The sequence below is a fragment of the Neophocaena asiaeorientalis genome, unplaced genomic scaffold (genome assembly GCF_003031525.2).
Source record: "Neophocaena asiaeorientalis asiaeorientalis breed wild unplaced genomic scaffold, Neophocaena_asiaeorientalis_V1.1 scaffold67, whole genome shotgun sequence".
Classification (NCBI taxonomy): Eukaryota; Metazoa; Chordata; class Mammalia; order Artiodactyla; family Phocoenidae; genus Neophocaena; species Neophocaena asiaeorientalis.
The window spans coordinates 9,765,313-9,791,726 of NW_020173731.1; the positions used below are offsets into that span (position 1 = coordinate 9,765,313).

General features: G+C 37.7%; 1 protein-coding gene across 2 annotated transcripts in view; it reads right to left on the bottom strand.

Annotated features, from left to right (window-relative positions):
• Positions 1-1,156: 1,156 nt before the first annotated feature.
• The window catches only part of LOC112403525 (C4b-binding protein alpha chain), a 41,640-nt gene continuing 16,382 nt past the window's right edge, over positions 1,157-26,414 (bottom strand). For both annotated transcript variants that reach the window (XM_024751056.1, XM_024751054.1), the window contains exons 5-12: positions 19,346-19,431; positions 18,980-19,174; positions 11,562-11,744; positions 9,722-9,922; positions 8,436-8,624; positions 3,240-3,413; positions 2,094-2,269; positions 1,157-1,546 (exon numbers count right to left, since the gene is read on the bottom strand). In XM_024751056.1, coding sequence (XP_024606824.1) covers positions 1,307-1,546; positions 2,094-2,269; positions 3,240-3,413; positions 8,436-8,624; positions 9,722-9,922; positions 11,562-11,744; positions 18,980-19,174; positions 19,346-19,431 — 1,444 coding nt within the window. In that variant the 3' untranslated portion in view covers positions 1,157-1,306. The remainder of the gene's footprint in view (positions 1,547-2,093; positions 2,270-3,239; positions 3,414-8,435; positions 8,625-9,721; positions 9,923-11,561; positions 11,745-18,979; positions 19,175-19,345; positions 19,432-26,414) is intronic.

Below are 26,414 nucleotides of genomic sequence, written 5' to 3' on the forward strand. Positions count from 1 at the left end.
CGGAATTGTGTTCCCCATGTTCCCAGAAGGCAGTCAGCATGATTGAGCTTCTGCTTGCAACAGCAATGACCTCTTGAGGCTGTCCTCACTCCCCCATCTTACTACCCCACTCAATCACAGTGCTTTCTGGGGCACCTCCCAAGGAAAGTAGATCCCCACTTGTCTCAGGAGAAACCCAAAATAAACATCAACCAAAAGAAATTCTGAGTAAAAGGACCAGACAAATGGCTTTTAAGACCATGGTTATGGTAACTCACTTAGCAGTATTTCTATATGAAGATGAATGAGCATATTATACATAGAGTGAAATACAGTATTGGAATTAAAAAATAGTGAATAAAAAAAAAAAAGACCGTGGACAGATACCTTCTATATTAAGTAGGTTACTATAGCAATTCAAACCTATCTAAGGTTTAGTGAAAGCCTGCTACACACCCTTGTCTCATTGGAGTATGTTTGGGGGAACTAAACTAAAGAGGTCACTGTTCCCCCATAGAGTTCTGTGTATAAAGGAGATAGAACAACCAAAGGAACTGAGATATGAATGAGAGAGAGATTTTAGAGGATGCAAGTGTTGGAGGAAGTCGCCAAACACCCCGAGACATAAATGTGATTAATATGGGGTTTCTCCTCATGTGGGGGGTAGTTGCTTGAGCCATTTTAATTTCTATTAAGGAAAATGAGGACCGTATCAGAACAAGGACTTGGGAGCACAAAGGTGGCTGCCGGGTGGGCTTCCACTCATCAGGCTTTCAGAGTCTGTTCCTGAGGATGGAATCAGGAGATCAGACACAGACATGAATCTCCTTCTCACAAGCCAAAAGCCAAAAGGGAGCATTAGTGAGGCAGAGGTCAAGTGCATGGGGGTTTAGAAAAGGGCGTGACTGCTTCAAATGGGGGACAACGGACAAGGCTTTTGGGGTGTGTTGATGTTTAATCTAAATACTGAACACCTGAGTGACTTGTACATGTGAACTGTGGAGTAAAGGCAATCCATGGAAATGTATTGGTGTGAACCCATGTTCATATGACCAAGGTCCCTACAGTAAAATAAATATATCAACTTTATGTTTGGGTTTTTTCATAGACCTCATTTCACAGAGTCCTAATGACCACGAAGACAAAATACTATTGGATATGTAAATTGTTTAATTGATAAAATATGTACTCTGTGTCCAGAAAAGCAAAAATATGAATCAGAAAATGATCAATAATTCTACAGTCTCAAAGCACTAAATATTAACCAATTACCCTTTCTAGATAATTATTACCACAATTGATGGTGTAAAAGAGATGGTAATGGTGATTAACTGAGGTGATCCATATTGGATTTAAGGCAGCAAGGCACATTTTCCTCCCCTTCATGGGAAACATTACGGTGAACCCTCTGAGTGTCTTGCTCTGCCTCATCTTTCTGAAGCTCCAGTGTTTGAATCTCCAGGTACAGCTTATACACCTCCAGGGCCAATCTCACTTCCTCTGGATTTGGGAGACACTGCATGAGTTTCTTGCCTTTGACCACTTGCTCACAGCCTTCAGGGTACTCCTAAAGGAGAAATATGTGATGAGTGTACTTAAAAGGCTTCTCTTCCAATTGTTAGGGGGCATAGTTCATGCTGACAAAGGCAGGACTACAGATTCAGGACCAAGACCCACCCAGAAGTGGTGGATGAGCAGGAAAACAAGAAAACACCTTGGACCCCCACCATCTTCTTCCTCAGAGGAATATAACTCTGCTCTGAGACAGCCTCCCAGAAAGCCTCTGTGGGAACAGAGACTATTTCTGCTGACCATTCAGAAATGGGACAACAGTACACCATATCCCCTAGAAAAGTAAAGTTAAGGAGTCAGTACTCCCAGGTATCTGAGACCCTCCACTCCAAAGGGGCTCAGTTTTCCCTGTTCTCAAGTGAGAACAGGAAAACTTGCCACTCCTTTGTGACCAGAGGGCTTCAAGGCAAAATTGAGAGTTCCTTTGCATGAATGAATCTTGACAAGTCAGATGTCACCTTTACTGGCAGGACAGTCCTTTGAGGGAGACACCCATTTTAGGGTTTGATAGATTGTAAACTTCCTTGAATTGTGCCACTTACCCACTCACACTTGGGCACCTCCGGGTACCACGTTCTGTTTTCTGAACAAGTGATACTTTGGGAACCAACCAAACCATAACGAGAGTCACACTGGACAGTGACAGTTTCAGGTTCAACATATCTATCCTTATCCACAGATAACCTTCCATGTTCTATCTCTGGTTTCGGACACAAAGCTGAAATGGAACATAATTTTAAGCAATCTGTAGATCTAAGAAAAAGATATGAGTCTACGGTACTAAGCATGAACTATATTGAAGTGCTGCTAATTGTTTTACCTTTTCTTTCATCTTGAGAACAAAAATAATTTTCATTAACATATTTATTGAGCATTGGCTATGTATTAGACTTTGGGCTAGTACTTTATGTGATTATCTTATTTAAGTCTCACTATTTTATCTAGGAGAAAGTGAGATACAGAAAAGTTAAGTAACTTGCCCAAGGACATAACAATTTTAAATAGCATGACAGAATATAAAAAGGACATGTGACCCTAAATCCTCATCTATCAAATCAACTACCTCTCATATCTTGATCCCTATAAGATGCTGAATACAAGATTTTCCCTCTCGCCTATTATCCTCCCGTGTGCAATGGAAACAATGGTGGCAAATAATCCCTGTGGTTGTTGATGACAAGACCCGATCTTGTCCCCTCTTGTCCCCACACAGCTGGCACACTAGGAGTCCCCCACTTACAACATGCCTACGTCCTGGGCTGGTGGTGCCCTGCACTGGCTCTGATGGAAATACCTGTGACCTCACCACGATGCTTGCAATTATCCCATGGGAGTCGACATTCATGCTAGACCAACTTTCCATGACAATTTTGCTATGGGCCACAACTACACTCAGATAAGATGTACCAACTGTAGAATATTTCTGGAAGTATACAAGAAACAAAGAATAGGGGCTGCCTCACAGAGGCTGAATTTTGCACCTGGGAGAAAGAAGTAGGGGAGATTAATGTTTCTGTTGTACCCTCTGTACTTTTTGTTTTGGGTACTGTCAGAATATAGTAAGTATTTTAAATAAATCAAATCAAATCAAATATTTTTTTGCTGCCTCTGGCAGAGAAGAAACTGTGCTCTCAAGCCTTTCAGGATAGTTCCCACACACACAAAGCTGAAGAGAGGGCTGGAGTTACCTTTACATTGAGGGGCTGCAGGTGACCAGTCTGAAGAAGTGCAAGAGAGTTTTTTCTTTCCAACCAAGTTGTACCCTTCATCACATTCGTATGTAGCCTCAGTCTTTCCAAACATAAATAATGGCCCATTAAGTGTAGAATGTCCATGGGCAATGACAGGAGGAGAATTGCAATCTTGAAGTGAGACATAAAAATCAACGAGGGTCAGAGTGTCGAATGCTTATATCAACACTTCCCAGAATCTGTGTGGTTTGTAGGAGGCTTCCTTCTGTCCTTCTATCTTCTCTGCCCATCTGCTCACTTAGCCAAACCCAGGACCTATGCTGCCCTTCTGTAGGCATGAGGCTGAGGAACCTTAGAAAGGCTCCAATGGAATGACAAGCACTTAAGATTTGTCTCATTTTATTGACAATTCACTAAACTTGACACTATTTAGGAGGCATTTTGGCATGAAGGCTGAATTCAGTCCAAAGTCTCATTGTACTAGTGGTACGCTCCTCTGATTTCAGGCTAAATGCAGAGATGTACATCTGGGAGAGACTGTAAAGATGTGAAATAAATCCACAATCTCTGACTCATTGCTCCCAATCAAACCTGTCCATCCAACCCCCCAAGAATATACTTACTGTCTTCTAAAATATTTTAGAAAAGAGCTCATAGAAAGAATAAAAAAGGTGGCTTGCAGGTTGGAATAATAGATGTGGCATGGTGCTGAGTACCTCTCTGAAAGGGAACACTGTCAGGTTCCACAAACAGTGCATGAGAAATTTAAATAGAACAGGGCACCAGGAAAGTCAGGTACAATATTAAACTGACAGGCTATAGTATCCACAAGTACTATCCTCAGATGCCTCCTTGAGGCATAGAAACCATGATGCTGACCATGAGATTCAAATGCTGGAGTCGCCATGGCACGTGGTAGAAAGAGAGATTAAGTGACTCAGAGAAGAGAGCATGCTGGAGTGGAGGTACCACACACATGCTGGAAATCCCACCAAATGATTATGTTCCCTGGGAAAGCCTGGAGGATACAGGTACCAAGGTCAGAAGGAATATCCTAACAAGAAGAGCACCCATATCAAAGGCCAGAGCCGATGATGCGAAGAACATTAAAGAACAAATTTCACTCTTAGCAATCGCAGTCTGAGAGGCGCTTATATGCTTCAGAAGCTAAGTAAATGTAATCATCATAATGACTGGCAAGTTAGAGAGACAACCAGAGGTGCCTGAGAGTTAGGAATACGGTTAATAGAACATGGCATTCATAACGGTGAAAATAGATGAGCAGCCAACCAGACACTACTCAATTTGTACCATCGAAAGAAATTAAGGATGGGTGATCAGGAGGCTGTTGGCATTTGGTCCAATAAAAAGTTATAATCCTTTGTTCAGTTTCTGGACCTGTGCCAGCTGTCAGGTCTGGAGATCATCGACTAAAGAAAAAAGACAGTTTCCAGAAGTAAAGATACTACAACACCTTGGGAAGTATACACAGTAATGAGTGCCCCAGTCTTCTAAGAGAAACTATGTCTATTTACATAGGTAACTGTGCACAGGTGAGAGGTGCACAGGAATCCAAGGATTATTGAACATAGAGCTTGAGTTGACATGGATACCTGGAACCATCATGGCCCCCCTATTAAGCCATTTGGTGGCCTTTTCCATTATCTTTTTTTTTTTTTTTTTTTTTTTTGTGGTACGCAGGCCTCTCACTGTTGTGGCCTCTCCCGTTGCAGAGCACAGGCTCCGGACGTGCAGGCTCAGTGGCCATGGCTCACGGGCCCAGCCGCTCCGTGGCATGTGGGATCCTCCCGGACCAAGGCATGAACCCGTGTCCCCTGCATCAGCAGGCGGACTCTCAACCACTGCGCCACCGGGGAAGCCCCATTATCTTTGAAAGTATAAACAGGATAGACAAAATGGGTCATTGGTACAACCTCCACATTGGTCCTTGGCCTATGGGGTTAGAGCTGTCTTATCCAAGAAAGCCAAGTACAAGACATTGATACTACCTATACCCTCCCCCTGGAGGCAAAGAAGGTAAGTTTTTTTAAAATATCATGTACTGAAGGGTAGGGGAGAAGGAGAAATTTGTGCCACTCTTAAAGAACTAAAGACGCAGGAGGGGTCATCATATCCCCTTGTACTTCACCAGTGTGTCTACTACAAAAATTAGGATTCTGGAGAATTCCAGTAGACTGCTGAAAACCCAACAGCATTTTAGCCCCTATTGCAGCCACTGTAGCAGATGTGGTATCTTTGCTAGAGCAGATTAATATGTCTTCGAGTAAGTGAGGCCACTGATTCAGCAGAGCCCTTCTTTTCCATCCCTATCAGAAAAGAGGGTCACAAACAGTTTGCATACACATGGAAGGTTCAAGATCAAATATCTGCATTTTAAGACCTTGGCTATAACTCACCAGTCCCTGTCAAAATAGAGTCTGGAGATATCATGACCATGTGGACATCCACAGAATATCATATTGATACAGAACATCAATGGCATCATGTTAATTCTACTGAATAAGCAAGAAGTAGATGGCATGATGATGCTCCAGAATATGGAAGGTAGAGAAGGAAGAAAAGAAGTAAGCTCAGAAAGGCAGGTTCACTAGATGTGTGAAGGTTTTATACTGTAGGTGAAGCCATACGGACTAGAAGGAAGAGAAGAAAAAAGAATAAATACCAAGAAATAAAAGGTAATAATTGAACTGTCTAGCTTATCTTTTAGATGTGGGCTCTTTTCATTGATTCAGAAAAAAGAAGGAATCCAGGAAGTTCAAAAGAATGGGAACAAACAGTGGGGGAAAAGAGAAAGTTGGACTGAGGGGGCAGTATTTTTTAACAAACTTATCCACTCTTAAAATCATTCAGGGTATACGAACTTTTTTACCTAATGTGGGGGTTTTTTTTGTTTGTTTTGATTTCACTTTTCCAACTGAATGAGGCTGTAGTAAAGGACTTTCACTGCAAGTTCATTTGTTGCATTCAAATTATACAAACAATGTTAAGGGTTAAAAAGTACCACACATAAAAAACATCAGCATCAAACAAAACACCAGCTTTACACATTTCCTAAACTCTAAATTTACATTATAAAAGCAAATTATGAAAAAGGCATGGTAGGGAATAAACAATGTCATACTTCCTCTTTCTCAATGGAAGTCACAACAGTTACTAATATTTATCACCCTGTGAAGTTCATTGTTCTAATTTCCATTATCCAAAGAGGGAGTCTGTCCTTAAGGATATCCAAAACCCTATTATGCTGTGGTATTAGCAGCATCCTTGATACTGGGACAAAAGCCAAGCAGTTTGTTCTATGTTCAAGTTGTTGATCCATAAACAGCACAATAATACTAGGTTTCCTGGGAGGGTGCCCACATGCTTCAAACAGTGGGTTCTGAGATCAATATACTCACAGCTCATCAGGGTATAGGAACTTCTAGGTAAAAATGCAGAATAAGAGACTCTAGCATTGGAGCCTTTCTGCAGTTCACACACACTTCAGATGAACTAAGAGTAGATTTCCAAGAGAAGAAATCAAACTTAAATTTGATAATTTCATCTGCTTCTAGATTGTTCTTTAGTACTACTCCAACTCTTAACCTCCAAAAAGCTATGGGAAGAATGACATTCATCTCTAAGATCTGATTTTCTATCCTTTCATTCACTTAGCAGATTTTTTTTTTTTTTACTAAAATCTTGTCTTTGTTCAGTCCACTTCCTCTTCCATCCAGGCCTTTCCAGCATAGGTGATTCCTGCTGTTGATCACAGCTACTAGCCGCCAGGGTCTCTTGATGGTGTCTTAGCACTTTAGCAGTCTATCCAATACTTCTGAAGACTTTTCCATGTATCACCTTTCACCCATTTTGAGTTCTTAGTGGCAAGTTCTGACATAACTCAGTGATGGGTAGAGACGAGTCTTTTCTTCTTACATGTATCACCAATAGGAGAAATTATGCCTTTGACAATTCTAATTTTCCTCTTCCATTCATGCAGTCCTTGGCCAGCTCAAACAACCCGAGGTGCGTGTTGATTATAGGATTAGGAAACCACAAGCAAGGAGAACCACTTCTGTCTTCTCTGAATTTTCCATGCTAAGAATTTGAAGCTGTTGATCTAAAAGGAAAGCTCCGACACCTCCCTTGTTTTTACAAAGGAAATTCTGCAAATCTGAGGCGTTTTGCAAGGTAGGCTATTGGAACCATTCCAACTTGTTTGGCAACAGTCTTCTCTAAGTTGGGCTGTAGCAGTGGTTTCACATCCGAACTGTAACTCTGTTCCCAAGGCTAGAGGCAAATTTACTGAGGTTTTTTCATTTTACAGAGAGACTGAAAGAATGAAAACTTTCTGCTCCACACTTGAATATGACCTTGCCTTGGGGACTGTTGTATTTGACCCTCACAGACTCAACCATCTTGGAACCCTTATGCTTGACACAAAAAAGCAGCCTGGGCTGATTCCCCTAGAGACCAGTTTCTCAGGGGCTCCAGGTGAGGGCTTACCATGTCCTCAGGGCCAACCAGCCCATGTCTCTTTTACCTAATTTGAAACCTTCCCTTAATAATCTCCATCATTTTGAATGTTCATACCAACATTATTTACAGTAACCAAGATATGAAAGCAACCTAAGTGTCAATCAACAGATGAATGGAAAAAGATGTGTATCTATATCTATGTTTTATATATATATATATATATATATAAAATGAATATTACTCAGGCATAAAAAAGAATGAGGTTTTGCCATTTGCAACAACCTGGATGGACCTGGAGAGTAGTATGCTTAGTGAAATAAATCAAACAGAGAAAGACAAATACTCTATGTTATCACTTATATGTGGAATCTAAAAAATAAAATGAATGAATATAACAAAACAAACAGATTCACAAATATAGAGAACAAACTAGTGGGGGGAAGGAAGCTAGGAGGGGTAAGATAGGGGTAGGGGACTAAAAGGTACAAACTACTATGTATAAAATAAATAAGCTATGAGGATCTATAGTACAACACAGGGAATATAGTCAATTTTTATAAGTGGAACGTAACCATCCAACATCATGAATCACTTTGCTGTATGCCTGAAACTTACATAACATTGTACATCAACTACACTTTAATTAAAAAATAACAATCTCCATCATCTTGATGTAAAAAACTTCTAAAATGACATGCTTCCATAAGCTCTTACCTGGGTAACATTCTGGTGTTTTGGGACTCCATGTGCCATCTTCTGTGCATCTAGCATAATATGTACGTTTCTTAGGACATGTATATGAAACCTGATCTCCATAGAAATAGGTACAGTTATTGTCAGTGTTGCTTTTTCTCAGTAAAGTGATTCCGCCGTTGTTCAGTTCTAGTACTGGGCAACAAACCTCTAAAAAATATAAAAGAAGGCTAATGGTTAGTAAAGTCACCATGAGGAGGATCCTATGGCTAAAAGTCTAATTTCTACCTTTAGAAGATCTCACCACTGAAGAGAGATTGGGAAAGCAGAGGCAATTTGAGTCTGCTCTCCCTGGCCCTGATTTGCTAAAGCACTCCAACTCATTTGTTTCCAATTCAGTTGTTTCCAATACTTTGTTAAGTGGTGGCAATAACTTTTACTAAATATATTTTAATTCAGTGATATTGTTAAAATATTTCATTCTATTTCCCCAAAATGAGTCTGAACGACTGCAGTTGAACTTTAAGTCCTAATGCGAAATGACTAATCTTTCAATAAGTGGGTTACCATTTTTCATTATTTGTGCATTTCACATATTTTTCAAATTCCAATCTACAGAATAAAGTTCCCTGTATTCTGGGCCTCAGTGTCTTTACCTCTAAAATGGCAAGAGTCTGATAGATGTGTAGAAGAATGCATGTTGTCAATTCCATTGAGGCCCATAGAATTGCATCCATATATCTTTCAGCCCCTCACTTACTCCCAAGTGAGACTAGACAGAGTCTCCTTTCTATCCTACTGAGGCAAAAGCACTGGGTCAGGGGTCAGAGTCTGTCTTCTAGAGGCAGGTCTTTCAGCCCACAGTCTCATGGCTCAAGAGACATGAGACACAAGTCACCTTGCAGCTGCTTGAGTTCATGACTGTTTCACAGACTTTCCTTCTGTCGAGCACCCCAAAGTCTACATTGGGGAGGAAAGGGCTGTGACAGAGGTCCGACTTGGGCGGTGGTGGAGCTGTATTCTCCATTGTACCTTTACCAGTAATGAAGCTCATACTTAATCTTCATAACATTTGACTTCTGTGTTTTGTCTCATTTGATTCTGAACCAGGATAAGATTATAATTTCTCAGCTCCTCAAGCTCCAAAACATTTATGGTCCCTTCTGGCAATAATTGTTCACTATTGTGTTCAATTACTATAATTCTAAATTTATCTTGAGGGAAAAAATTATATTCATTTAAGATGGAAAATCCTAGCACATACTGGATATTTAATATACGAAAAAATTTTTAAAAAAGAAACTCACCCTCACATTGTATGTATGGGGTCCACTCCAAATTTCTCTGACAAGTCACAGTCGTGGGCCCATCTGCCTTGGGTTTATAGCCAGAAGTGCAGAAGTACCTCAGTTCAGTCCCAATATCATACACTTCCTCTTCTGTTGGCTTCTGGTAGCCATATTTTCCCCACATGGCATGGGGGATATGTGGTAAGCCAGCACAGCCATCTGCCCATAAAGGAAGAACAAGGGAAAAGGACACTGTTACTAGGGATGCAACAGTGATCAATGAGCCTGTCCTATCAAAGGGTGTCATGTGCTCATTCAGCCAGGAACCAGCCTGCCATAGCTGATGAATCAGTCACACCAGAAAACACACATGGACATGTACCCAAATGTGCAAGGCACCAGAGAGGTCCTTACTAAGGGCACTAACAAGTGGTTTCTGTGTGTCGTGCCAACTATTCAAAATATGAATTCTTCTTCCTCTTCATTTTACTTCAGAAAGTTTGGTATCTGAATTGAAGCACTGGGCTTGCTAGGTGGATATGACTGGAGAAATGTTGCAGACAAATAAATCTAACTCTTTTGTTTCCTGACTGATAGGAGAAAATAAACAAGAGTCATTCCCCTTATCCAGATGACACCAGAAACTTTATCATTTAAAGGTTTGGCAAGAACAAACCATGCACAAAGTGACTTCTGAGCCTAAACCTTGTATCTTGTCCTCTTCACTCTTTGCTGCTGCTACTGGTTCACAGTATGGAAATGTAATAGAAACATCTGTCAAGTTGGATGTTTATTTTATTTTTATCTTCAAGGGTAAGGGTCTTTTTTAAGTTTTATTAAGACACAAGTCACATAACATAAAATTCACCCATTTAAAATACACTATCCAATGGTTTTTACTATATCCACAGAGTTGTGAAACCATCACCCCTATCCAATTTTAGGATATTTTTGTCAACCCAAAAAGAAACTCTGTACTAGTTAGGAGTCACCTCCTAGTCTTGCCTCCTCCCAGGCCCTGGAAACCACTAAAATTCTTTCTCTCTCAATGGATTTGCCTATTCTGGACATGTCAAATAACCTCTGTGAATGGATTTCTCATCCTTAAAATGAGGGTAATAACAGTGCCCACAATTCTGGACAGAATTCATTGAATTAATTCTTGTTATGTACTTAGACTAGCACCAAGTTATCATTGTTACCATTAAGATAATTTTTAACAGGGAACTCTACTTAATGCACTGTGGTGACCTGAATGGAAGGGAAGTCCAAAAGGGAGAGGATATATATACATGTATGGCTGATTCATTTTTCTGTACAGTAGAAACTAACACAATACTGTAAAGCAACTGTACTCCAATAAAAATTAATTTAAAAAAAAGATAATTTTTAGTGATCCACATGAGTTTATAATTTCAGAGTATCAGAATCATAATTAGTCCATACAATAATTTTGTGCAAGTTAGAAAAAGGCATTTTTCCCTCAGGACACTTTACTATATATCTTTTAAAACAATCACCATAATATAATGATTTTTGCTAGAACAAAGCAATTTTCTATCAACTGCAAGAAAATTATTGAAATAAACATACTAATCCACACCGTCTACAAGGCTACATCTCTCTTTAGGGTTGCAGTGTGCACAACTGCGTGTGGCAGCCTTTTGTGGTGTTATATGACCTTGCACAGTGTAGTGTAGTCATTCTTTTTTCCAACAAGAAAAAAACTGACGGATTGATCTAAATTTAAATTTTTACTGTGATTCAAATGGGCTTAGGCATATAAGTATGTCCCCATCAATATTTCTGGATATCTTTAGATGCCAGACATTGAAACTCTTTCATGGCCCATACTTACTGAGTTCACAAATGGGAGGAGGAGGATGCCAGCTGTTATCAGCTCCACAATGGATTAACTTGTTGCCCTTGAGACGATAACCTTTATTGCAGTCAAATACAATAGTCTGTTTATAAGTATAGATGGGTCCAAATCCAGAGATTATTTTTCCATCATTAACCACTGGCTGAGGACAAGTGATTTCTAAAAACTCAAAAGAAAAGACAAATGGGTTATATATGTATTGATATATATGCTTTTTCTTTCAACTTTTTTGTGGGGTTTTTTTTGCGGTACGCGGGCTTCTCACTGTTGTGGCCTCTCCCGTTGCGGAGCACAGGCGCCGGTTGCGCAGGCTCAGTGGCCAGGGCTCACGGGCCCAGCCGCTCCGCGGCATGTGGGATCTTCCCAGACCGGGGCACGAACCCGCGTCCCCTGCATCGGCAGGCGGACTCTCAACCACTGCGCCACCAGGGAAGCCCTTTTTTCAACTTTTAAAAGCCTCAGTAAAATGAGATCCCATCATGTAGGTTCTATTGTGAGATGATTGTGGATAACTCTAACTTCTTCACTTTCCCAAGAAAAACTAGCCATATATAATCCAGGAAAAAAACATATCTTGAGGTCCTCAAAACCTCTTCCTATAATGACCTGCTCTCCTGGATGATTTTGATGGTGGGTCAGTGGTCAGTGGTAATGATGTGATAGTCATGATGCAGAGGTAGCCAGGGCATCAGAGAGCTGTACCATCATAAGCAAAGAACAAATTGCCCCTGCCTCCTACCCCACAGCAGTCAGTCATCAAGTCCTGTCAGTCCTGCCACTTTAATTCCTCTAGGATTCCTCAATTTCTCTCCAGGCCCACTGCCATGGCAACAGTTGAAGGAGCTTCACTACTTAGCAAGATAGTTGCAACAGGTACCTATGGTTTAAGTTTTGTCCCACTTCAAATTGTTGTCCATTCTGCAGCCAGAGTTACCTTTCTAACATTCAGCACATTTTGGTTAAAGGCTTTCAGTGCCTGCCTTTCACCTTCATCCTGAACTCACGAGAGTTCTTCAGGCATTTTAAATGGTTTGCAGTATCATGCTCGTTTATCCCCAATTTGATTGTGTCCTGTGCTGAGTCAGAATAGTAAGTGATATTGTGTGGGTGCTTAGTAGCAAAGGAAGATGCCTTAGATTAGCAAACTAGCAATGCCACAATATTTCTTCTTGCTCAATTACTGTTTGCTTTGTCCTGTTGAACTTCCGGTGTTTAATAGGTTTTACTTGCTCTGTAGGTATATGTGGTTGACATGAAAAGTGCTAAACAGTATTTCCAGTTCTGCTTCCTGCACAGACAAAAGGTGATATTCCTCAGTTCCCTTAGGATGAGTAGCGTCTACACATTACTAGTTTTGGACGAAAGGCTGAAATGCAAAGTGATATGTGGTCATTTCCAGGAAAAAAGCTCTTAAAGCCAGGGGACAATTTGATTTTCTCTCTTCCTCTACTAAAGGGATTGTGAAAGCACATTTTGATATCATAAGATTGAAGCAATCTGGATTACTGAGATGGTTGCTAAACTAACACCTAAACTATAGCTTCCCTAGAGAGTTTCCTGGACAGGCAGCAAACTCAATATGTATGAGAATCAACTTTTACTTTGTCGTTGGGACACCCTTACCCCAAGCCCATACCCATTCCAGCTCCAGCCATCCCCCCAGGGTGGTTCTTGGGCAGAGCACCCTGGGACCCCCTCCCACATGCACCCATTCCAGCTCCAACTGTACCATAAAGGCAGACCCAATGCAGTGAGTGCCAGGATCCCCCAGCCCATGCTCATTCTGTTTTGCCTAATTCATAGACACAAACATGGAAAGTCAAATAAAATGAAGAGACAGAGGAATATGTTTCCAGTGAAAGAATAAAATAAAACCCTATTTTTAAAAACCCTAATGAAATAGAGATAAGTAATTTATCTGATAAAGAGTAAAAAATGATTATAAAGATGCTCACTGAACTCAGGAGAAGAGTGAAGGAACACAGAAAGAACTTTAACACAGAGTTAGAAAATATAAAAAAGAACCAGTTAGAGCTGAAGAATACAATAAATAAAATAAAATACACTAGAAGGAATCAATAGCAGGTTAGGTGGTACAGAAGAATGGATAAGTGATCTGAAAGAATAGTAGAAATCACCCAATCAGAACAGCAAAAAGAAAAAAAAATTAATGAGGCTAGTTTAAGATGCATCTAGCGCAACATCAAGGAAACTAACATTTTCATTAATGGAGAATAGAGAAGATAAAGGGGAAGAAAATTTGTTTGAAGAAATAGTGGCTAAAAATTTCTCTAACCTGGGGAAGGAAACAGATATCCAGGTCCAGGAAGTACAGAGAACCCCAAGCAAGATAAATGAAAAGAGATCCACACCAAGACATTATCATAATTTAAATGACAAAAGTGGGCTTCCCTGGTGGTGCAGTGGTTGAGAGTCCACCTGCCGATGTGGGGGACACGGGTTCATGCCCCGGTCCAGGAAGACCCCACGTGCTGCGGAGTGGCTAGGTCTGTGAGCCATGGTCGCTGGGCCTGAGTGTCCGGAGCCTGTGCTCCGCAACGGGAGAGGCCACAGCAGTGGGAGGCCCGCATACCACACACACACACACAAAAAAGACAAAAGTTAAAGTTTGAGAATTTTAAAGACAGCAAAAGAAAAACAACTTGTCATGTACAAGAGAACCCCTCATAAGTCTACCAGATAATTTTTCAGCAGAAATTCTGCAGGCCAGAAGGGAGTGGCAAGATGTATTTAAAGTGCTGAAAGGAAAAAACTTACAACCAAGAATACTTTACCCAGCAAGGGAATCATTCACAATTGAAGGAGAGATAAAGAGTTTTACAGACAAGCAAAAATGAAAGGAGTTCATCACCACTAAACCAGCCTTACAAAAAATGTTAAAGGGTCTTTTGTAAGCAGAAAAGAAAAGGCCACAACTAGAAATAAGAAAATATATGGGGCTTCCCTGGTGGTGCAGTGGTTGAGAGTCCGCCTGCTGATGCAGGGGACACAGGTTCATGCCCCAATCCAGGAAGATCCCACATGCTGTGGAGCAGCTGGGCCCGTGAGCCATGGCCGCTGAGCCTGTGCATCTGGAGCCTGTGCTCTGCAATGGAAGAGGCCACAACAGTGAGAGGCCCGTGCACCACCAAAATAAAAAAAGAAAAGAAAATATATGAAAGAAAAAAATCTCACTGGTAAAGGCAAATATATAGTAAGGGCAGTGGATCTGCCACTTAAAATAGTAGTATAAAAGGTAAAAGACAAAAGTAGCAAAATCAACTATAACTATAATAAGTAGTTTAAGGGATAAACAAAATAAAAAGTTGTAAACTCTAATGTGAAAAATGTAGAATGGGGGGGCAGAAACAATATAGTGCTCTTAGAATTCATTTGAACTTAAGTGACTATCAATTTAAAATAAAAAGATATATATATATATATATATATATATATATATATAAACATCATGGTAACAACAAACCAGAAACCTACAATAGTTATGCAAAAATTAAAGAGAAAGGAACCCAAACACATAACACTAGAGAAAATCATCAAACCACAAGGGAAAAGACTAAGAGAAGAAGAGAGGAACAAAAAAGAACTACCATAAAAAACCAAAACAAAACAGAAAACAATTAACAAAATAGCAGCAAGTACATTCATATCAATAATCACTTTAAATGTAAATGGACTAAATGGACCAATTAAAAGACATAGGTGGCTGAAAGGATAAAAAAAATTTTAAAGGCCCTTTTATATACTGCCTAAAAGAGACTCATTCTAGAGCTAAACATACACAGACTGAAGGTGAAGGGATGGAAAAAGATACTCCATGCAAATGAAAACAACAGGAAAGCTGGGATAGCAATACTCATAACAGACCAAAGAGACTTTAAAAAAAATACTATAACAAAAGACAAAGAAGGACATTACTTAATAATAAAGGGTCAATCTAAGAAGAGGATATAACATTTATAGATATCAATGCACCCAACATAGAAACACCTAAATACAATATATTAAACAAATGTTCACAAACACAAAGGGAGAAACTGATAGTAATGCAATAATAGTGTGCATATATGCATAGAATATACGCTGCATATATGCATGGAATCAAATAATGTTAGGGCTTTCTAAAGGAACAAGTCCAATTGTCTCTCTCAAATGCCTATATAAATGGGCAAGTAACATCTGGCAAAGGGTAGTATGGCCTTGCATCAATGGATAGATCATCAAGACAGAACATTAATAAGGAAATATTGACCTTAAATGACATATTAGATCAGATAGTTTTAATAGATATATACAAAACATTCTATCTAAAAACTGCAGAATACACATTCTCAAGTGCATATAGAACATTCTCCAGAATAGATCCCATATTAGGCCACAATACAAGTTTCTATAAATTTAAGAAGATTGAGTTCTCTTTTCCAAACACAATGATATGAAATTGGAAATCAATTATAAAAAGAAAAATGGAAAAATATAAACATGTGGAGGCTAAACAGCCTGATACTAAACAACCAATCGGTCAATGAAGAAATCAAAAAGAAAATCAAAACATACATTGAGAGAAATAAAAATGGAAACACAATTTTCCAAAATCTATGGGTTGCAGCAAAAGCAGTTAGAAGAGGGAAGTTCATAGCAATATAGGCCTACATCAAGAAACAAGAATAATCTGAAATAAACAATCAAACTTTACACCTAAAAGACCCAAAAGAATTAGAAAAAAAAAAAACCCTAAAATTAGTAGGAGAAATGAAATAATAAAAAACACAGTGAAAGTAAATAAAATAATGACTAAAAAATATAGGAAAAAGCAATGAAAAAGAAGAGAGATGGCTCAAACAAACTCAAAAGTAAAAGAGAAGATACAACTGATATCACAGGCCATTTATGACAAACCCAAAGCTAATATCAAAATCAGTCATTAAAAGATGAAAGCTTTTTCTCAAAGATCAAGAATAAGACAAGGATGCCCCCTCTCACTACTTTTATTAACCATAGTATTGGAAGTCTTAGCCACAGCAATCAGACAAGAAAAGAAATAAAAGGAATCCAAATTGGAAGGGAAGGAGTAACTGTCACTATTTGCCAGTGCCATGATACTATATATAGAAAACCTAAGGACTCCACAAAAAAAAACTATTAGAATTAAGAGATGCATTCATTAAAGTTGCAGGATACAAATTCAATATACAGAAATTTGTTTAATTTCTATACACTAATAGCAGACTATCAGAAAGAGAAATAAGAAAACAATCCCATTTACAACTGCATCAAAATGAATAAAATATCTAGGAATAAATTAAACCAAGGAAGTGAAAGTCCTGTACACTGAAAACTACAAAACATTGATAAAATATATTGAAGATGACACCAGAAAATGAAAACATATCATGTGTTCATAGATTGGAAGAATTAATATTGTTAAAATGTCCATACTACCCAAAGCAATCTACAGATTTATCAATCCCTATCAAAATACCCATGGCATTTATCACAGAACTAGAACAAATAATCCTAAAATCTGTATGGAACTACAAAAGACCTCAAATAGCCAAAGCAATCTTGATAAAGAAGAACAAAGCAAGAGTTATCATGCTCACTGATTTGAAACTATACTGTAAAACTTTAGTAATCAAAACAGTGTGGTCCTGGAACAAAAACAGACACACAGATCAATGGAACAAAACAGAGAGCCCAGAAATAAATGCTTATATGGTCAATTTTTCTAGGATAAAGGAGGCAAGAGCATACAGTGGGGAAAAGACAGACTCTTCAGTAAATAGTGTTGGGAAAACTGGACAGCTACATGCAAAAGAATGAAACTAGACCACTTTCTTACACCATATACAAAAATAACTTCAAAATCGATTAAATATTTAAATGTAAGACCTGAAACTATAAAACTCCTAGAAGAAAACATAGTCAGTGACCTCTTTAACATTAGTATTATCAGTATTTTTTTAGTTGGATCTGTTTCCTCAGGCATGGGCAACAAAAGCAAAAAAAAAAAAAAAAAAGAATGGGACTGCATCAAACCAAAAAGCTTTCACACAGCAAATGAAACCAACAGCAAAACAAAAAAGCAACCTACTGAATGGGAGGAGATATTTGAAAATGATATATCTAATAAGGGCTAATGTCTAAAATCCATAAACAACTCATACAAATCAATATAAAAACTCTGATTAAAAAATGGACAGAGGACCTGAATAGACATTTTTTTCAAAAAAGACATACAGATAGCCAACAGGCACATTAAAAGATGTTCAACATCACTAATCACCAGGGAAATGCAAATCAAAACCACAATGAGATACCACCTCACATGTGTCAGAATGGCTATTATCAAAAAGACAAGAAATAAAAACTGTTGGCAAGGATGCGGATAAAGAAAGAACACTTGTGCACCATTGATGGGAATGTAAATTGGTATAGTCACTATGGGAAACAGTATGGAGTGTCCTCAAAAAACTAAAAATAGGACTACCATACAATCCAGGAATTCCATTCCTTACTATTTATCTGGAGAAAACAAAAACACTAATTTGAAAAGATATATGTGACCCCAATGTTCATTGAAGCATTATTTACAATAGCCAAGATATGGAAGCAACCACAGTGTCCATCAATAGAGGTATGGATGAAGAAGATGTGCCATATATATATATATATATATATATATATATATATATATATACCATAAAAAAAGAATAAAATCTTGCCGTTTGCAATAACATGGATGGAATTAGAGGGTATTACGCTAAGTGAAATGTCAGGCAGAGAAAGACAAATACATGATTTCAATTATGTGTGGAATCTAAAACAAAACAAACATAAAACAGAAACAGACTCATAGATACAGAGAACAAATTGTTGGTCACCACAAGGAAGGGAAGTGGCAGGGCGGAAGGGGGTGCAAAGCAAAATAGATGAAGGGAATTAAGGGGTACAAACTTTCAGCTATAAAATAAATACATCTCAAGATGTAACATACAGCATAAAGAATATAGTCAATAATATTGTAATAGTGTAAGGTGACAGATGGTAACCAGATTTGTGGTGATCATTTTGTACTGTATAAAAATATCAAATCACCGTGTAGTATACCTGAAACTAATATAATATTGTGAGTCAATTATATTGATACTTTAATTTAAAAAAAAAAACCTTTTACTTCACAAAGCCAATGAGATATCAGTGTTATTTATTACCACATACTGGTACGTCATGCATAAGCAGCAGTTTACCAAAAAAATGACTGCATCATTGCAATAATTAGTTTGTCTTTGAATCATTTCACTTCCCCCAATACATTTACCTTCCTTTTTCTTTTAAACAAAAAATTCAAACCAAAATTCATCTTTATGACTTACTTTTACAAATAGGAGGGCTTGGATTCCAGACACCTATTGTCTTATTTTCCAGTCTGCAAGAAATGGAGGCTGTGCCTAACATTGAGAAGTCAGGGTCACAGCTGTAGGTGACAGAAGAGCCATAAGTGTAGAAGTCTTCATCTCCACCATTGTGCTTCCCATTGCTGATGGCTGGAGGAGGCTCACACTTGACAACTGAGATGAGTGAGTGAAGAGGAAGAAATAATTAGGGAAAGCATCCTTACAAATCTAACATTCATGATGCAAATTCTAATGAAGGGTATAAGAAGCAGCAAAGATGCACAGGAGTTTTATTACATAACATGGTTTAGGTTTAGAGGCAAGTCAAAAAAAGTCTTTACTTACTTTCGCAAATGGGGAGAGGATCACTCCAGCCAACTCCTTTATCTTGGATCTCACAAAAACTAGTGGCTGAGCCAGTTAAGATATACCTGAGTAAGATAGGATCAAAGATTTTAATGGAATTATTCCTACTATAAATTAATTTGAATAAAGGAGTCTGAACAAATGGATTTATTACTCAATATTAAAAATGGAGAAATAATGTTTTTTCAGGTAACATTTCCTATTGAGAACTCCATTTTGTAAAATGTTATCACTGCAATGAGATGTGTGTGTTCACTTGTTCTTTTATTCTGTAATCTATTATTGGACGCTGACTAGATATCAGGCATGGAGTTCATTCAGAGCTCAAGCAGGACAATGTAGAGTAAAAGACTCATTTGAGTGTGTTCTGCAATTTTCTTTGGATGAGTGTACCAGCCAGATTACTGGCGCCAAACTCTCTTGTCCTCTGCTTTGCCACCTCCTGATGTCCAGATGCTTGCCCTCTCTCATACACCATTAACTCCCACTTCATGACCCCCCATTTCTATGGCTCTTGACACGTCCTAAGCTTTCTTCAGTTTGTTTTACTACCCGATATGAGTTACAGAAAAAAAAAAAAAAAAAGCATCATTAGTACAATTTCAAATTGTACTATTATCAAGGAATAAACCTATAATGTGACTGAACACGAATATAAATGTTACCTTCAGCAATCTAAGAGGCCCTGAAATTTATTTACTAATAACTTTTTAATGATAATTTAATAGTAATTTTACTAAGGTAAACTACACTAAGAATTAAGCATTTCTTTATCTTGAAATTTCTTAAAAATGTAATTTTTCTAACCTAGCCAGGAAATCAAGTGAAAAGTGTTGTTTTTGGTTACTCCAATAGGAACACTTTGGTGTTCCAACAGGATGTTAGTTCTGAATCTTCTCACTTTCCCTCTTGGGAGCCATACACAGTAAGGGAAACATGAGAAAATCAAACAAAATGAAACAATAATATCCAAAAAGTGGAGAAAAAATGTTAGATATATATGACAAGCATAGGAGAATCAACATATACTTAATTGGACAACCTAAAGAAGGAACACAAAACAGAACAAAATAGCTATCTTTAGATATATTTCTGGTAAGTGTTACAGAAATAAAATAATATTTTAATCTACATTTTTAAATTGTACACCATATAGCAACGAAAAATTGTCCATATCAAAACAACTAAGAGTAGGATTACTAGATTTAAAAGATACAGAATAACTTTGGACAGCCAAGCAAAGACTAAGTCACATATAAGAGTAAAAAACCCAGAGTTCTCTAAAGCAACATCCTCCAGAAAAACAGACACAGCAATATCTATAAGATATTCAAGAAAAGAAAGTATGAGCCAAGGACTTTATATCCAGCCACATTATCTTTTAAGTAGCAAAGCCTCAGACAGTATTTAAAGCTGCAATAATTCAACAGTAATTTTTACTCAGAGACTTTTCCTTGGAAATCACCAGAGGACAAACTATAGCCAACCCAGAGATTACAGGAGAAACTAGCAAAAACAAAAACAAAAAACAACTGATAGTACTGAGCATGCAGATCTAAGACAAAAAGGTGTGGTTAAGAGTGACTGAATGAAATATAAATGTTATGTGCTCTGACAAGTTGAGATGATATAATTAACAAAAATAGGAGATCCACCAGAGGACAGACAGCAGAAGCAAGAAGAACTACAATCCTGCAGCCTGTGGAACAAAAACCACATTCACAGAAAGATAGACAAGATGAAAAGGCAGAGGACTATGTACCAGATGAAGGAACAAGATAAAACCCCAGAAAAACAACTAAATAAAGTGGAGATAGGCAACCTTCCAGAAAAAGAGTTCAGAATAATGATAGTGAAGATGATCCAGGACCTCAGAAAAACAATGGAGGCAAAGATCAAGAAGATGCAAGAAATGTTTAACAAAGACCTAGAAGAATTAAAGAACAAACAAACACAGATGAACAATACAATTACTGAAATGAAAGCTACACTAGAAGGAATCAATAGCAGAATAACTGAGGCAGAAGAATGGATATGTGACCTGGAAGACAGAATGTTGGAATTCACTGCTGCAGAATGGAATAAAGAAAACAGAATGAAAAGAAATGAAGACAGCCTAAGAGACCTCTGGGACAACATTAAACACAACAGCATGCACATTATAGGGGTCCCAGAAGGAGAAGAGAGAGAGAAAGGACCCAAGAAAATATTTGAAGAGATTATAGTTGAAAACTTCCCTAACATGGAAAAGGAAATAGCCACCCAATCTGGGAAGCACAACGAGTCCCATACAGGATAAACCCAAGGATAAACACGCTGAGACACATAGTAATCAAATTGGCAAAAATTAAAGACAAAGAAAAATTATTGAAAGCAGCAAGGGAAAAATGACAAATAAAATACAAGGGACCTCCCATAAGGTTAACAGCTGATTTCTCAAAAGAAACTCTACAAGCCAGAAGGAAGTGACATGATATACTTGAAGTGATGAAAGGGAAGAACCTACAACCAAGATTACTCTACCAGGCAAGGATCTCATTCAGATTCAATGGAGAAATCAAAAGCTTTACAGACAAGCAAAAGCTAAGAGAATTCAGCACCACCAAACCCTCTCTACAACAAATGCTAAAGGAACTTCTCTGAGTGGGAAACACAGAGAAGGAAAGGACCTACAAAGAGTTAGTTTGATCTGTTTAGGATTACACAGTTTGTGTTAGAACCAGAAGTGTAGTTTACTGATTTAAATTTAAATGCTTTTTCTATTCAGTCCTTCTGTATTGCCAAAACTGGCACATTCTTCACTATGTCAATATAGCTTATCTTTACTCATTTAAAAACCAGCACATATATCTATATGAGATATAGATATATAGATACATGGATATAGATATCATTCTTTGTCCAAATATATATTAAAAACCTTTTCATCTTAAAAGAATGAAACACCTACAAAATTGTGGTTTCATTACAGATGCATGAAATGCAGGATATTAAAATTCTTTTAATGTAGGATAACTTTTAACCACACTCATTTTTTCTCTTCTTTCTCTATAATTGTTTATTTCCCTTACTATGTATACTTAAGCATTGCTTTTGAATAATCCTAAGAGATTATGGGACACTAAGATAGGCTGTAACTTTCAATTTTATCAGTTTGAGCCCTTCCAATCCCAAAGGTCATTTTAAGCCTATTTACTATTTAATATAAAATTACTTGGCTTTCTCAATGCAAAGTGATTGTTGGGTTTAATTGTAATAGATAAACAATTTAGGCTATTTCATCTTGGTAATATATCTTGAGAACAAAAAGCCATGATATATTCATGGAGTAAGAGTCTAGAGTCACAGCCTTGTTGTTGCAGTCTGCAATCACTATGTTTAGAATAACCTCTGTGTGCAAAAAAAAAAATCTTTAAGCCACAGGTCCTGAGTTGGGGGGAGTATAGTGGTGGTAGGATGAAATGGAAATAGTCCATATGGTTTCTGCTCTCATAGAACTTTCTAAGTGATTTCACAGTTGGTCTAGTGCTCTTTAGTATCTTTCCTTAATAAGTAAATGCCTATAAATAAAATGGATAATTGTAAAAAAAAAAAAAAAAAGAAAAGGAGATGAGGGACAGAGTGGAAAAAAACCAAACTCATTGATTGCCTCATCTGTAAGTGCTGGAAGTAAAATCAAGCTATAGACATATATAAGTACTTAACATTAATGTTGAATACAAAGTAAACACTAAGATAATACAAATGACATAAATTTACTGGTAGAAAAGACAGAGGGGTGGGGAGGGAAGGAGAGAGTACAAGATAAGTTTACTGTTACTTATAACAAGGAACAAGTTTAAAAATAAAGATAGAAATAAAGAAGGTATTTAAACGTATATCTAATTATATAAAGATATAATAATTATATACAGGTAACCACTAGAATCAAATTTTGAACTCTCCTAAATATATATATATAAATAACTGCACATATATATATATAGTACAAAATATGAAATAATATGAGAAAATTAAACCTATAAGTATCACTAATATCAATAAATGTAATTGGACTTGTCTCCTTTTGAAAGAAAAAGACCTTTTAGTTGCAACAAAATTCGACTCTATGCTGTATACAGGAGACAAATCTAAAAGTACCTCAGATAGGTTAAAAACAAAAGGAGGGGCAAAGTTATATAAAGCAAATGCAAACAAAAAGAAAATAAGGGATACTGGTTTTAATATCCTATGAACTGGACATCAGAATCAAGATCCTTAAATTACACAAAACGGGCATATTAAGGTGTTAAAGATTTCGATTTGCAGTGAAGAGCTATAAATATTTATGTACCAAAAAATGTAGTAGCAATTTTAATAAAAAAAATACATGGGTCGGGGCTTCCCTGGTGGCACAGTGGTTGAGAGTCCGCCTGCCGATGCAGGGGACACAGGTTCGTGCCCCGGTCCGGGAAGATCCCACGTGCCACAGAGCGGCTGGGCCTGTGAGCCATGGCCGCTGAGCCTGCGTGTCCGAAGCCTGTGCTCCGCAATGGGAAAATACATAGGACATAAGAAAAGTATGCTATTATTTATCAAGAATTTTTGTGATATTAAATAATTATGAAATTAATTTACTTTAATTCTTATCTTTAAGCTTGAGATATATAAAGGAAAGCATAATTAAAGATTCAAAAGAGCTAATAAATAAAGTATACCTCTTATGTATATATCAAAGTCTGTATACTAAGAGTAAACAATGTAACTTCGTTTCAAGTGCCTATGGAATATCAATTAAAATTGATTATATATTATGAAGTACATAATATTCTAAAATGTAGAAACCTTAACAAATTCTAAAAAGTAGAAATAATACAAGTAATATTCTCTGTTAGTCCAGAAGTCTTAGTAACCAATGGAGGAATGCTTCTACCATTTAACACAGCAAAAGTTCCATTAAACTAAGTTTGCTCAATTTAGCAAATAAATAACCAGGATGCCTAGTTAAACATGAATTTCAGGTAAACAATAAACATTTTTTAATATAAGCATGCCCCAAGTATTGCATGGGACATACTTGCACTAGAATTAAACCAGGAATCCTGTATTTTATCTGGCAAATTACCTGGCAAATTAAACTTGAATTTGGGTCTCATCAAGTCTGGTTCCTCAAGCAAATGAATAAACAGACAAAGAAGGGTGTTACTTTCCTGACTGAGGTGATTAATCCTGATTAGCCATGGGAAATTGGGTTGCTTAAAAGCAACAAAGGTGATGATGTATACGTCTGGAATGCAGGGAGATTTCCTGGGCACCTTTTTGTACTATTTTCATGCCCTCTAATTAAAGTCAATGAAAACTATAACAACCCAATACAGGCAGGACTGCTAATGGCCCAGACCCTTCAAGAATAAAAGTTCAGGGCTTCCCTGGTGGTGCAGTGGTTGAGGGTTCGCCTGCCAATGCAGGGGACACGGGTTCGTGCCCCGGTCCGGGACGATCCCACATGCCGCGGAGTGGCTGGGCCCGTGAGCCATGGCCACTGAGCCTGCACGTCCGGAGCCTGTGCTCCGCAACGGGAGAGGCCACAGCAGTGAGAGGCCCGCGTACCGAAAAAAAAAAAAAAGTTCAGGTGATCCCATTACGCAAGGAACCACGATCAGATGAAGTGGTGACTGAGGGTAAAGTGGATATGGAATGAGTAATAGAAGCAGGTAGTTATAAATACTAACTACAACCACATGACCAGTTGCAGAAATAAGAACCATAATAGTTATAAACATTTCTTTCTTATTTTCATATGAATAGATTTGGTCTAAATTAAATTTTTTCTCTTTATTTTTTCATTCCTCTAACATCTAAACAAGATGTGTTAATAGTAGTTTAGCTTATATCTCAGTATTTAAATTACAGGATATCAACAGGGAGGTATGACTTTGCTTAAAGAGGATCGTCTTTGGGGGAGAGAGTTAGCATGTTTTCAGTTTTATGAGGTATAGTTGTATTATGTAAGTTGGAAGCATAATTTTGCTATTGCTTTTATCTGGAAGTTAAGCTAAGTATGGTTAAAACAAGTGCATATAAATACCAAATTTGACAAGGGATGGACCCTGGTTGATTCAAATTATGTCAACTTAACTAAGCAGAAATTACTTTTTCCAGAATTTTCTTCCATGCATAGCGCCAAGTTAGTGTTGTCCATAAGAGACGATGGAAGTGAATTAATACCCAAGTTCTGTATATGCTTGAAAGATCAGAGCAGAGCACAAGACGTGACTGCAGTTCACACATATTGTTGCTTCTCTGTGCTATCACCTTGTTGGCATTGGGCACAGCCAGGACGACAGCAAACCCAGCTCCTGGAGGATGTCCTCCTTCATGTACTCCAACTCCTGATCCAAGTATGTTAGCACTGTGGGGAAGGGCAACAGCTTCTACAAGACATTCCCATCTTTGAAGCTGAAGGCTAAGAGGCAGTGAAAGAACAATGTGAACCCCAGTCAATACTCATGGGTATACTCTAATCCATACTGTGACTTCCAGTCTATACTCCACTCAACCATGTGGGTCCCATTTTGGTTTTGCATCTCCCACTTCACATTCACCTTCCCTTTTTGACTGCCTGCCCTGCGGACCTCAGGCCACGTTAGCAAACATAGAAGAAACAGCCTCCTCTACACTGTTTCACCAGCTGCCAGTACTGTATCAAGTCAGATTCCTGTAGTAAATCCTTTATTTTATATTTATGTATATATAACCCTAACCCTAACCCTAACTGGTTGGGTTTTTTTATATACATTTATATATGAAACAGATATAATATTATTTATATTTCTATTTCTCTGAATGAGTCCTGACTAATATAACTAACTGATATAAATAGATAAGAAAAATAAAATAAAAGAAACATAAAAAATGGAAAGTAAGAGGTAAAATAATCACTATTTGCAGAGGATATGATTGCAAACTGGGTAATCCCAAGAGAATTCAACTGTAAGACTATTATAAATAATAAAAGAATTCAAAAAGTTAACATGCAAAAATCAATAGTATATATATATATATATAT